This window comes from Hesperophylax consimilis, chromosome 10, assembly GCF_061612785.1.
Source record: "Hesperophylax consimilis isolate HC1 chromosome 10, BYU_Hcon_1.0, whole genome shotgun sequence".
Lineage (NCBI taxonomy): Eukaryota > Metazoa > Arthropoda > Insecta > Trichoptera > Limnephilidae > Hesperophylax > Hesperophylax consimilis.
The window spans coordinates 189,225-203,154 of NC_142845.1; the positions used below are offsets into that span (position 1 = coordinate 189,225).

Here is a 13,930-nt window from a genome sequence, read left to right on the forward strand (position 1 = left end):
ACGATGTCTGAACACGTGTTCATCATTATATATTATCAGGTAATATTGCAGGTAAATGAACACGAGTTATATTATATTATTACAAATTTACTAAAAGTTTATCAGGAAACGGCCTGTAATCCCGTTTTTAATTCATTATGATCTGGTATGTTCTGGGATGTTCTGGAATGATCTTGTGGAATGCTCTCGAATACTCTAGAATGTTCTGGACTGTTCTAGAAATTTCTAGAGGCCGAAACTTGCATCCCTTTTATCTTCAAAGCACGCCCTTCATGTAAAAACGGTATGCACATTGTACACTTACTATTATAATATACATATATTGATTAAGATTAACATCAAATTTCTGTGTTTTTTCCTTATAAATTCAACACAAGTCATACTTTGACTTCAGAAAATATTTCTAGGAATGTTGCGAATATGGTCTTAAATTTAGCTGTAACAAATATATATGTAGTATAACATACAATAGGCCAGTGCAATTAGCGCCAAAAAGGGGGTCGCGATCGAAGTAATTCCGGTAGTCCCAATTTTTTTATATGTTATATAAACTGATCCCCTGATGTAAAATCTGAGTTTCCGACCTTGGCGCACCTGTGCTCGCGCCGCCATTTTGAAAAAACTGGCCGAAATCGGGCCAAAATCTAGTTTTTCCCAAATATCTCGTTTCCAATGCAAATTTCGGCTAAAGTATCTTTTTAAGTATAATAGAACATAAAATAACCTACAAATTTTGTCCAAACAAATTTCTTATATCTCTAATAAGTACCGAGGTAGAAAGTCGTAAAGGTGCGTATATTTTTGAAAAAACAAGTTTTTTGCGCGACTAGGTTTGGTTTTTTATAAATACCTCGTTTCCAGTGGAATTTCATGAAAATTTTATTGATACCAATTATGTAGAACATAAAATTTCAAAAAAGTCTGTGCAGTTTTTATGTTTATATATCTTTTTTACCGATATAAAGAATAAACAAATCTAGGTAGGTACGCACAGAAAATCTATCACGGTTTATTATCACGTTAGTAGATTTTTGTTTGCATTTTTAAATACATACATCTATAAATTTACTAGAGGGCACTTCGGTATGGGGGGGGCTACCCCCCACCCTTCTACTCCTCCCCTCCGGTTCCCTTCAGTTGCCGCGTGTCATGTCTTGAGCCTATATTATAGTATTATTATATATTATAGTATAGTATAGCCTAGTCTATATTTTATTCATCATTCAACCCTCTACCAAATAATACAGAACTGGGAAGCAGTAAAATACACGTAATTGATGGAGGATATTTACTGCACAAAGTTGTATAGGGTCGTGCTCAACCTTTTTCAGTAACTTTCCAGCAATATGTCAGGTATGTACAAAATCATTATGGATCCAATGCAGTAGTGGTATTCGATGGATACCCAGATTCTATGGAAAAGAAAAGCACTAAAGGGGTGGAAAGAGCACGGCGTGCCAGAGTTACAACTTCTGCTGAAGTTTTGTTTTTTGAAAGCATGCACCCACAAGTGCCACAGGAAAAGTTTCTGGGAAATGAGAAGAACAAGTCTCGTATTATTTCCCTACTCAGAACCTCATTTGCACTATCCCACATAACGACAGTACAAGCTGAAGAGGATGCTGACGTTCTCATAGTGAACACAGCAAATTCGTTGTCATCTCAACCTGATGTAGTCATAATCGTTGGTCAGGATATTGATCTGCTGGTACTCCTCACAGCTCTCTCATCTCCCAACGTATATTACCAAAAAGTTGGAAAAGGTAAATCACCTAACGCGTTGTATTCGAACAAATGTTTTAAACACATTGAAATAGTTGAAAACATTTTATTCCTTCATGCCATAAGTGGTTGCGATACAACTGGAGCTCCGTTCGGTCAAGGCAAACACAAATTTTGTAATATTCTTCTCAAGAACTACTCAGTGAATGAACTTGTTCGTGTATTTCAAGACCCAAAAGCAAAGACAGAAACAATCACTTTGGCTGCCGAACAACTATTTGCACTTTTGTATGGCGGCAACGGGAAATCAAATTTGGAAAATTTAATGTACATCATTTTTGTCAAAGGAGTAAAAAAGAAGATATTCAATTTATCCAGGCTACCACCCACCAAAGATGCAGTCCAGCAACACGCTTCAAGAACATACTTGCAAGTGCAGACTTGGCTTGGTAACGATAAAGATCCGACTGAATGGGGGTGGAAAAAGGATACTGTTGGGTTACTTACTCCAGTAACAATGTTGAAGGAAGCTGCACCTCAGGCCTTTCTGAACTTCATATCATGTCAATGCAAAAAAGGTTGCGATGGAAAGTGCACCTGCAGAAAGTCGGGTTTGAAATGTTCCCTACTCTGCATTCATTGCAATGGCAACTCCTGTGAGAACGCTGTAGAAGCCTTCGTTGATGACGATGACGAGGAATATGATGACCCAGTCGCCACAAATTTGGGTGATAAGACAGATGAAGAAGCTATTCAGGGCCAGAAGTAAGAAACTATAGTCAAGGGCTCGTACTTCTGTCTAAACTTATCTAGCATTAATTTTATTTTTTGTTAAGCTGACAACTTAACTAATAAAGAAAAGGATGTCAATAAATGTTAATTTTACGAAAATACCAATTTTTTATCTTTTTTATGTACCTTATCATCTTAATTGTATTAATAATCTTAAATATATGTTGTGATTACGTTGATAGGCATGTCAGACCAAGCTGCGAGCACAAATGTAGTGGCTTGGCCTATTTTAGTGGTCTTCCCATTGGGAATGTATGGCGACCGATATGCTGAAATAGTCTATCTACTATATTTATAGCTAGGTCTGACACAGGCATGACGATTGTTGTCAACGTATATGTTGTTAGAACAATAATTGTTAAAGAAAAATAAAATCAAGGAATGCCAAGTTTAAAACACCTAACCTCTGTTTCAATTTTTGGCCTGGTTTTGGTGGATTATGGAGTTATATTATATTATTTTGGATACGTAATAGAGATAAAAATATAAATTAAATACCTATTTTTTTAACGAAATTTTATTTTCTACAAAATTATTAACAATAAATTTTTCAAAAAATTGTACTGGAAACGAGGTATTTATAAAAAACCAAACCTGGTCGCGCAAAAAACTTGTTTTTCAAAAATATACGCACCTTTACGACTTTCTACCTCGGTTCCTATTAGAGATAGAAGAAATTTGTTTTCACAAAAGTTGTAGTTTATTTTATGTTCTAATTTACTTGTTAAGATACTTTAGCCAAAATTTGCATTGGAAATGAGATATTTGGGAAAAACTAGATTTTGGCCCGATTTCGGCCAGTTTTTTCAAAATGGCGGCGCGAGCACAGGTGCGCCAAGGTCGGAAACTCAGATTTTACATCAAGGGATCAGTATATATAACATATAAAAAAATTGGGACTACCGGAATTACTTCGATCGCGAATCGCTAATTGCACTGGCCTACAAGCCTACCACAATCAAAACAAGATTAATTCAATAAATAATAACTACAAACATTTTACAATCCAGAGCTTCTAGCCTATCTTGGTTTTCTGAAAATGCTGAGTCTTCTTCCTTTTGGCGTGCCTAACGTATTCTGAAAAAAAAAAACAATAATTTCAAATTTAGTTAAGGGGGCACTAGTCAATGCCGTTATGTGACAACGTCAGATGTGACGCTGTCACATAACAGCAGGGTATTAAACATCTGGGTATCTAGCACGGTCCATCTATTAAACCCTATATCAATATGATATTGACTAAATCGGTCATCTATGGTCCGTTGGCAATATTTGGGAGCAACATCAGCAAACGATTCGACAGTCGGTAGACAAAATTAAGATATCAGATAAGCTGTCACAACTTTCTGAATAATGTCATTACTGTACATATGTATGAGTGCTAACTTGATAACTTGCCTAGTGGTTTGATAATGAACGAGGAGTATGGGGTTTCACTCACCGTGCCACAATATGCAGTCTCGTGCCTTCTTGGTGTTGTTCATGTCATTCTGCTCTCTCAGGGGCAGTACCTCCCGCTCGTTGCCCTACATTACAATATAGATAGGCGGGTAGATAGATAGAGTGTGGAGCTGGAGGGAAGGGTTATACTTACTTCATCTCTGGATGATGACTTGGAGGTGTTCCCCATGAAGAGGGACTTAATGCGGGAGGGAGTGGTGGCCTTCTTGGTGTTGTTCATGTCATTCTGCTCTCTCAGGGGCAGTACCTCCCGCTCGTTGCCCTACATTACAATATAGATAGGCGGGTAGATAGATAGAGTGTGGAGCTGGAGGGAAGGGTTATACTTACTTCATCTCTGGATGATGACTTGGAGGTGTTCCCCATGAAGAGGGACTTAATGCGGGAGGGAGTGGTGGCCTTCTTGGTGTTGTTCATGTCATTCTGCTCTCTCAGGGGCAGTACCTCCCGCTCGTTGCCCTACATTACAATATAGATAGGCGGGTAGATAGATAGAGTGTGGAGCTGGAGGGAAGGGTTATACTTACTTCATCTCTGGATGATGACTTGGAGGTGTTCCCCATGAAGAGGGACTTAATGCGGGAGGGAGTGGTGGCCTTCTTGGTGTTGTTCATGTCATTCTGCTCTCGGAGGGGCAGTACCTCCCGCTCGTTGCCCTACATTACAATAAGTAAAGTTGAATGTACATTTCTAATGTAGTGTGTCAAAGGAAGAAGTAAATAAAAGTGAAGTATTCAATGTCTGTCATTGTGTAGTTACATGTCACAGAATAAAGAAGAACACAAGAAATGCCGCGGGTGTTTCGCCATCTAAAAAGTATTAATTTAGTTGAGTGGTTGAAGGCGCCGCACGCAAGGATGGCCAAAGGAAATTATGGCACTAAAAATAGGTAAAGGCATTAAATTAATTATAAATACCTTTGAAATGTTCTCTATAAACCAGTTCAATACGAAAGTAACCCAATAATAGTCAGCACATGTGCTCAAAGTTGAGTTATTTTTCAGGAGCCAATATTGCTTAGCTACTCCCGATTCATTGATGGGGTAACTACGCTCATCCCATTTTCCCTAATTTAGAATCACAAAGTTTTCAATATGGATATTGGAGCATCAGGTATGTGCGTTAATTTACAATTACTTTTAACCTAAGATGAATATAATATGTTTTATGAAATAATATTTACGTAAAAAAAAAAATTTGAAATATTATTTTTAGTTACTTTTAATACCCATACAAATTGAAAAAATCTCCTGAGAAAGAATAAATGCCGCCGACGGGTATTGAACCCACAGTCTTCTGTTACTGGTCCGGCAATAATACAAAAGATAACAAATTATCATAAGCAATAATTATTCGCCTGAAATACCCATACAAATTGAACCTGCAGCCTTCTTATTACCGGTCAGCTGCTCTGCGGGGGTTTGGAATAAGCCGACGTAGCTTAATGGTTAGAGAAGAGAAGGTTATGGGTTCAATTACCGTCGGCGGCATTTATTCTTTTTCGGGAGATTTTTTCAATTTGTATGGGCATTTCAGGCGAATACTTATTGCTTCAAATTATTTGTTAAAAATTATTTGTTTTTCATATCTAGAACTGTGTTTCATCATCATTATGAAATTTTCATTTCGATCAAATGGGATGTCAGGCAAGTGTAAGTGAGACAGAACGCGTAACCAAAAGGTACTTATAATAATAATGTTTGTTTATTTCAGCTGAACAGAGCGGTGAGTGCAATACTTTGTCAGCCATATAAGAAAAAAAATACATTACATGATATTGATAAAATAAAACTATGACTAGGGTGGCTTGAGGGAAATTCTAAATCTATGGTGTAGAGGAGCGCGTTGCCACTGGGTAACGGCCTGCCCTTCCCTTTGCAAACATCTGTGAGGCACTGCATCTCCAACGAAGGCCAAACAGTGCCCTGTATGCGTGGTTATACCGTACTCGGAGTGTGTACCTTGTCCATAGTTTGCTTGTGTAAAAGCTCATGTAGTATGTTTGGAATAATTGCTTCTTCACCGGAAGACTGCACCCGTTGAATCTCCTTGGGAGCAATTTGGGTTGCACGCTCAGTACTCTTCTTTGGCATTCTATGTCATTTTATCATTTAGGTCGTCGTCAGATGCTCTTACCGATGGGGCTAGTATGAACATGTCGTCTGCATAACTAATATTGTTCGTACATACCCCAACAATGTGATTCTTGTTTTGTTCAATGATTTACTGAGCTCATCCATATACACGTTGAACAGCACTGGGGCCATTGAGTCTCCTTGTCTAACGCCGCACTTTAGTTTAGCTGCTTCTGATAGGCTATCATTCCATCAGACAAAATTTTCCTGCTGGTTACAAGGGTACTCAATATATCGACAATTTGCGGTGGTACTTGTAATTTGGTCAGATTTTTAATGGCTGTATCAGTGAAGCATCCAGATTTAAAGCCCATTCGTTAGTCCTCTGTACTCAGTTTGTCTTCCTTTAAATTTAATATCACCTTTTCAAAGATTCTTGCAATTATTGTGGCAAGAGATCCTGTAATTAACCGATGGTGTTGGCCTTTTGTAATCGGTATTATTATGGTTTTGGACAGTTCTTTCGGAATGTGTCTGAGCCCGATCATGGCAGTGAAGAGAGAGGCGAGCAGTGGCCTGCATGCTTTACATGTTGTATGACAAGTCCATCATGACCTGCAGATTTACCTCCTACCATGTTGCGTATTGCTCGCTGGATCATCTCAGGTAAGATGGACGACTGTTCTGATTTATGCGTTGGTGTATCAATCTATTTATCCATTGTTTGCAGTTCAACTGGTGCAGAGAAAAAAGTATTCCTGAAAACGTCAGTTAAATCCTTATTTTCAGAATTTCCATCATTATGGCTAGGTGCGGTAAGTTTTGCTTTCAATACAGCATTGGTTTTGTTCCAGAAAGACGAAAATTTCTTGCATCGAAAGCTGTTTGCTATTTTATCCATTTTATTCTGTTGGAAGTTTCTTGGACACTTCCTATACTCTTTCTTAAAAAGCGACCTACTTTCTTTTGGAGCTTCCATGATGGGACCATCAGTAGGTCTTGAATCTGGTCTTGAAATCATCCTGCGGGCATTTTATGTATGCATTTCTTGACGTTTCATAATGTAAGGTAACCTGCTCATTCCAACCAACTGTAGTCTTCCATTTTCGCCCATTTGTTGGCCTTCTCTCTATATTAAATGCAGATATTGCTGAGGTACGAAATACTTGTAGAATATTTTTATATAGATCATCGATTTGGGCTGCATTTATGTTGGTGCTGTCAACAATTGTGTATGATTGTTTACATTTTGCGATGGCCGTGTAGCCGCTCCACACACTTCGGGATAGTTCGCGAGCTGCAGCGGCAGGAGCGGTAGAGGTAGGAGGTCCCCACTGTCTGGTTATATTTCCGTGCGGTACAGTGCCGGTACGCCAAGCACTGTCGTGCATATTTGTTTTTTTCGCATTATTTTGTATTTTCGCATTATTTTCGTTTAAAATGTTAGTTTGACAAATTTTTACGGAAGGACTCACATTTTTCGGTGGTGGATTAGAGCATTCTTGTGTGATTTGACTGAAAGTTTCCTTAATTTGACTGAGTTCGCTTTAAATCATTTTTATTGAATATTGTTGCCTTTCTGGCCATTTCGGCTTTCAGCAATGTCAAGTCTTTAAGAAGCTATATTTTTGTTACATCGATGCGGTCAAAAGTAACTGGTGTTAACTTGTTAAGATCACAAATGTCAGAAGTGGTCTTTAGGATATCTTTTAATGTGACGCGACGGCCCGGAAGGCCTTCTAATAAAAGGCATTTGGCACTCTTGGAAACTGGTGGAGCATATTTGTATAGTGTAACAAATGTTGGTAATTCATTAATTATTACGCGACAGGCGCATTTAGTTGACATTGTAAAAGAGTAGTTGTAAATTAAAAAATTAAAATTAAAACTTATAAAAAATAAAAAACTTTCTTCTACAACACATAAATACTTGTCACACCTATACATAACCACGTAAACACCTCAGCACAGGTTCTCCTAGTGAGGTGTTCACGAAACATACAATATTACTCACATACAGTATCACCTTCTCAAACCTACCTTACACACAACATATTATAGTTATAAGTTTGAAATATACCATATACAAATATAAATAATTATGTGAAACTGTAAATTATATATAGAAAAAAATAATAATAATAAAAATAAAAAAAAATGCGATCTGTTACCGCAATAAGCCAGAGGTGACATTTGTTTCCATTCAAATCTACATAAAAGGCTTTTCTAGTGTTACATTTGTATATTGAAAGGAAAAATGAGATGATTCAAACAATATTTTACTAACCTGTAATGACAATCTTCCGCCATTTTTACTAGGAGTGGGTGGTCCAGGTTTATGGTAGGATGTCTGTCCTGCCTCCTTTTTCGTGCGAGGTCTCTCCATACTGGGGCTGTCGTCCAGGGTGATGGTGCCTCCCATCTAGTGGAACAAATTACCATGGGTTATTATTATTACTAGGAGTGGGTGGTCCAGGTTTATGGTAGGATGTCTGTCCTGCCTCCTTTTTCGTGCGAGGTCTCTCCATACTGGGGCTGTCGTCCAGGGTGATGGTGCCTCCCATCTAGTGGAACAAATTACCATGGGTTATTATTATTACTAGGAGTGGGTGGTCCAGGTTTATGGTAGGATGTCTGTCCTGCCTCCTTTTTCATGCGAGGTCTCTCCATACTGGGGCTGTCGTCCAGGGTGATGGTGCCTCCCATCTAGTGGAACAAATTACCATGGGTTATTATTATTAAAAGCTTGTTATAGACCCAGCGAAATTTCCCTATTGTTAAAACTTCTTCACTCTTTCGTTGTAGTTGGCTGTAGCTGTTCATTCATAAACTTATTAATTCTAATATTAAACATGTGTTATAACCGCGTATTGCCGTATTCTGCGATTCAATATCCCAATTCGGAAATATTTAAGTAAAACCTACTAGTAAAAAAAACTGTGGTTTGTTTACGGGATCTATGATTTTAGTATTCAGTATTAACTTTTCTACAAATGTTTAATCACTTACTTGCCATTTTAAAATCACATCAGTTTAAACGGCTAGTTGCGATATCGATAAGTTCATTTCACAATGTTAGTATTATTATATGGCCTACGATTTAATTTCGGGGAGATTAGCAGCCAGCACAACGCAGCGCGATGGGGACAGTGTTCGGAAATTAGTGGTTCAAGTGGGAAACTGGTGAATAGAACTCACATTTGGAATCGATTTTATGGTATAAGTTCTTTTTTATATACCTAAGCTTTTATTTTCTACTAAATCGAGTCAGTAGTTGGAATTCTCGTTTTTCGGATAAATTCAAAATATTCGGTCGTAACGGGATTACTTTCAGTTGTTTATTGTCTTTTAAAGTCTAGAGTTCTAAGAATGGGTTTTTTCACAGAATTTGATCAATTCATCAAATCCCAATGTTGTTTTTTAAGTTCTGTGGAGGTTCTATTCAGGTTATTATAACATTATTAGCCAGTTTTTTTACAAATAGTACCAGAACTTGAATAGAATCTTCACAGAACTTGTTGAAGAACTTTTAAGTTTGATGAATTGTTCAAATTCTCCGAAACAACCTGTCCCAAAATATATATTATTTTTAAGCTAGGTTCATGGAATAGTTTGGGTAGTTTTTATTTTATTTATTTATTGTATCTCACTATACATAAATCATGTTTTTCTCATTAAAATCAACCTCACTAGGACTAAGCCTGTATCGAGGCTAACAATTTACATTTAAGTGAAGCAAACGTAGACTAATCGCAAATATAAAGTAATGCTACATACAATATTATAACAATATTTGAACCACAACAACTTATTAATCATTATCCCCAAGAAGAAACAGGTAGATAATAAAGACAGCTAGGGTGACATTAGTTTTTAGCAAATGTGACTTATATAAAATCTTATTATTTTAGAAAGGACAAAGATGAAAAAATATTAATACAATCGTCTGTCAATACATAAACCTTAATTAACTTTTTAAATTTAACTAAGGAATCGGTAGACTTAATATGATTTGGAAGAATATTAAACATAAGTGGCGCCTGATATAAATAGTTTATTTGACCAAAAGAAGTGTCAGTATGTACCGCCACAAAGTTCAATGTAGAGCCAATTCTAGTTGCACGCGTTTGTTGTGTTCTTTCTGCAAATTTGATATTGATAAATAAAAATTGTGATATGCAACTGTTTTATACACATAACATTATATTCCTTATAAAGTAGGTTGGGTAGAAAACAGATTTTTTTTTTAACATAACTTAACACATTGTAATCGGATCACGTATTAATACGTTTTTAGCAAATTAATGCTAGAGAGCGGATCACGTATTTATACGTTTTTGATAAATTGTTAGTGGAGCGCGAGTCACGTTAAAATACGGGTTCCAATATACTTGAGTTTTCGCTATATAGCGTCTGTAGGGTTGTAGCCATGCAGGTAAAAACCTTTTGAGAACAATAGATGGGGTGTACGGTGGGTACCGAGGTAGTGTTATTCATCACAAAAATAGTCGAAGATAACGGTACATATAACGGTCTACATGCAACACTAAGACGAAGAATAATATTTTTTTTAGTTTATTTCACTACTCTTTGGTGGTCAGACGTTGCTAAAAGCTAAATATCGAGTACATAGATATTATATATATATTACGTACATATTTACATTTTATTTTAGTGTTTAAAAGTTAAAATACTTTTGATAAATTTTCGATGAAACAGACATTTTTACCACGATTGTGATTGAAAGTTTGTTATTTTTTTTAGTTAGTTATATTATTATATTGTGTTTTATCCCATAAGAAAAATGTCTCACCACAATGAAGATAGTGACCAAGAAATATACGCCGACAATTTATCCGACATATCGTGTGAAAGTGATTTTGATAGTGATGATAGCGATCTAGTTGATGATGAAGATATTATTCCACTGCCTACAACATTTACCCGCAGAACCATTTCGTCCAGTTCTGACCAAGAAGAGGTTGATGGTTGCTCTATAAATGATAATCCCCCAGTTCTTGAAGATTTTGATAGTGATGATAGTGATCTAGTTGATGATGAAGATATTATTCCACTGCCTACAACATTTACCCGCAGAACCATTTCGTCCAGTTCTGACCAAGAAGAGGTTGATGGTTGCTCTATAAATGATAATCCCCCAGTTCTTGAAGATTTTGATAGTGATGATAGCGATCTAGTTGATGATGAAGATATTATTCCACTGCCTACAACATTTACCCGCAGAACCATTTCGTCCAGTTCTGACCAAGAAGAGGTTGATGGTTGCTCTATAAATGATAATCCCCCAGTTCTTGAAGATTTTGATAGTGATGATAGTGATCTAGTTGATGATGAAGATATTATTCCACTGCCTACAACATTTACCCGCAGAACCATTTCGTCCAGTTCTGACCAAGAAGAGGTTGATGGTTGCTCTATAAATGATAATCCCCCAGTTCTTGAAGATTTTGATAGTGATGATAGCGATCTAGTTGATGATGAAGATATTATTCCACTGCCTACAACATTTACCCGCAGAACCATTTCGTCCAGTTCTGACCAAGAAGAGGTTGATGGTTGTTCTATAAATGATAATCCCCCAGTTCTTGAAGATTTTGATAGTGATGATAGCGATCTAGTTGATGATGAAGATATTATTCCACTGCCTACAACATTTACCCGCAGAACCATTTCGTCCAGTTCTGACCAAGAAGAGGTTGATGGTTGCTCTATAAATGATAATCCCCCAGTTCTTGAAGATTTTGATAGTGATGATAGCGATCTAGTTGATGATGAAGATATTATTCCACTGCCTACAACATTTACCCGCAGAACCATTTCGTCCAGTTCTGACCAAGAAGAGGTTGATGGTTGTTCTATAAATGATAATCCCCCAGTTCTTGAAGATTTTGATAGTGATGATAGCGATCTAGTTGATGATGAAGATATTATTCCACTGCCTACAACATTTACCCGCAGAACCATTTCGTCCAGTTCTGACCAAGAAGAGGTTGATGGTTGCTCTATAAATGATAATCCCCCAGTTCTTGAAGATTTTGATAGTGATGATAGCGATCTAGTTGATGATGAAGATATTATTCCACTGCCTACAACATTTACCCGCAGAACCATTTCGTCCAGTTCTGACCAAGAAGAGGTTGATGGTTGCTCTATAAATGATAATCCCCCAGTTCTTGAAGATTTTGATAGTGATGATAGCGATCTAGTTGATGATGAAGATATTATTCCACTGCCTACAACATTTACCCGCAGAACCATTTCGTCCAGTTCTGACCAAGAAGAGGTTGATGGTTGCTCTATAAATGATAATCCCCCAGTTCTTGAAGATTTTGATAGTGATGATAGCGATCTAGTTGATGATGAAGATATTATTCCACTGCCTACAACATTTACCCGCAGAACCATTTCGTCCAGTTCTGACCAAGAAGAGGTTGATGGTTGTTCTATAAATGATAATCCCCCAGTTCTTGAAGATTTTGATAGTGATGATAGCGATCTAGTTGATGATGAAGATATTATTCCACTGCCTACAACATTTACCCGCAGAACCATTTCGTCCAGTTCTGACCAAGAAGAGGTTGATGGTTGCTCTATAAATGATAATCCCCCAGTTCTTGAAGATTTTGATAGTGATGATAGCGATCTAGTTGATGATGAAGATATTATTCCACTGCCTACAACATTTACCCGCAGAACCATTTCGTCCAGTTCTGACCAAGAAGAGGTTGATGGTTGCTCTATAAATGATAATCCCCCAGTTCTTGAAGATTTTGATAGTGATGATAGCGATCTAGTTGATGATGAAGATATTATTCCACTGCCTACAACATTTACCCGCAGAACCATTTCGTCCAGTTCTGACCAAGAAGAGGTTGATGGTTGCTCTATAAATGATAATCCCCCAGTTCTTGAAGATTTTGATAGTGATGATAGCGATCTAGTTGATGATGAAGATATTATTCCACTGCCTACAACATTTACCCGCAGAACCATTTCGTCCAGTTCTGACCAAGAAGAGGTTGATGGTTGCTCTATAAATGATAATCCCCCAGTTCTTGAAGATTTTGATAGTGATGATAGTGATCTAGTTGATGATGAAGATATTATTCCACTGCCTACAACATTTACCCGCAGAACCATTTCGTCCAGTTCTGACCAAGAAGAGGTTGATGGTTGCTCTATAAATGATAATCCCCCAGTTCTTGAAGATTTTGATAGTGATGATAGCGATCTAGTTGATGATGAAGATATTATTCCACTGCCTACAACATTTACCCGCAGAACCATTTCGTCCAGTTCTGACCAAGAAGAGGTTGATGGTTGCTCTATAAATGATAATCCCCCAGTTCTTGAAGATTTTGATAGTGATGATAGCGATCTAGTTGATGATGAAGATATTATTCCACTGCCTACAACATTTACCCGCAGAACCATTTCGTCCAGTTCTGACCAAGAAGAGGTTGATGGTTGCTCTATAAATGATAATCCCCCAGTTCTTGAAGATTTTGATAGTGATGATAGCGATCTAGTTGATGATGAAGATATTATTCCACTGCCTACAACATTTACCCGCAGAACCATTTCGTCCAGTTCTGACCAAGAAGAGGTTGATGGTTGCTCTATAAATGATAATCCCCCAGTTCTTGAAGATTTTGATAGTGATGATAGCGATCTAGTTGATGATGAAGATATTATTCCACTGCCTACAACATTTACCCGCAGAACCATTTCGTCCAGTTCTGACCAAGAAGAGGTTGATGGTTGCTCTATAAATGATAATCCCCCAGTTCTTGAAGATTTTGATAGTGATGATAGCGATCTAGTTGATGATGAAGATATTATTCCACTGCCTACAACAT

General features: G+C 37.3%; 1 protein-coding gene across 1 annotated transcript in view; it reads right to left on the reverse strand.

Annotated features, from left to right (window-relative positions):
• Nucleotides 1-545: 545 nt before the first annotated feature.
• Nucleotides 546-13,930, reverse strand: part of LOC149420125 (uncharacterized) — a 40,250-nt gene continuing 26,865 nt past the window's right edge. The window contains exons 11-15 of the mRNA XM_089636307.1: nucleotides 8,632-8,756; nucleotides 8,552-8,585; nucleotides 8,338-8,472; nucleotides 4,109-4,631; nucleotides 546-3,591 (exon numbers count right to left, since the gene is read on the reverse strand). Coding sequence (XP_089492433.1) covers nucleotides 4,440-4,631; nucleotides 8,338-8,472; nucleotides 8,552-8,585; nucleotides 8,632-8,756 — 486 coding nt within the window. The 3' untranslated portion in view covers nucleotides 546-3,591; nucleotides 4,109-4,439. The remainder of the gene's footprint in view (nucleotides 3,592-4,108; nucleotides 4,632-8,337; nucleotides 8,473-8,551; nucleotides 8,586-8,631; nucleotides 8,757-13,930) is intronic.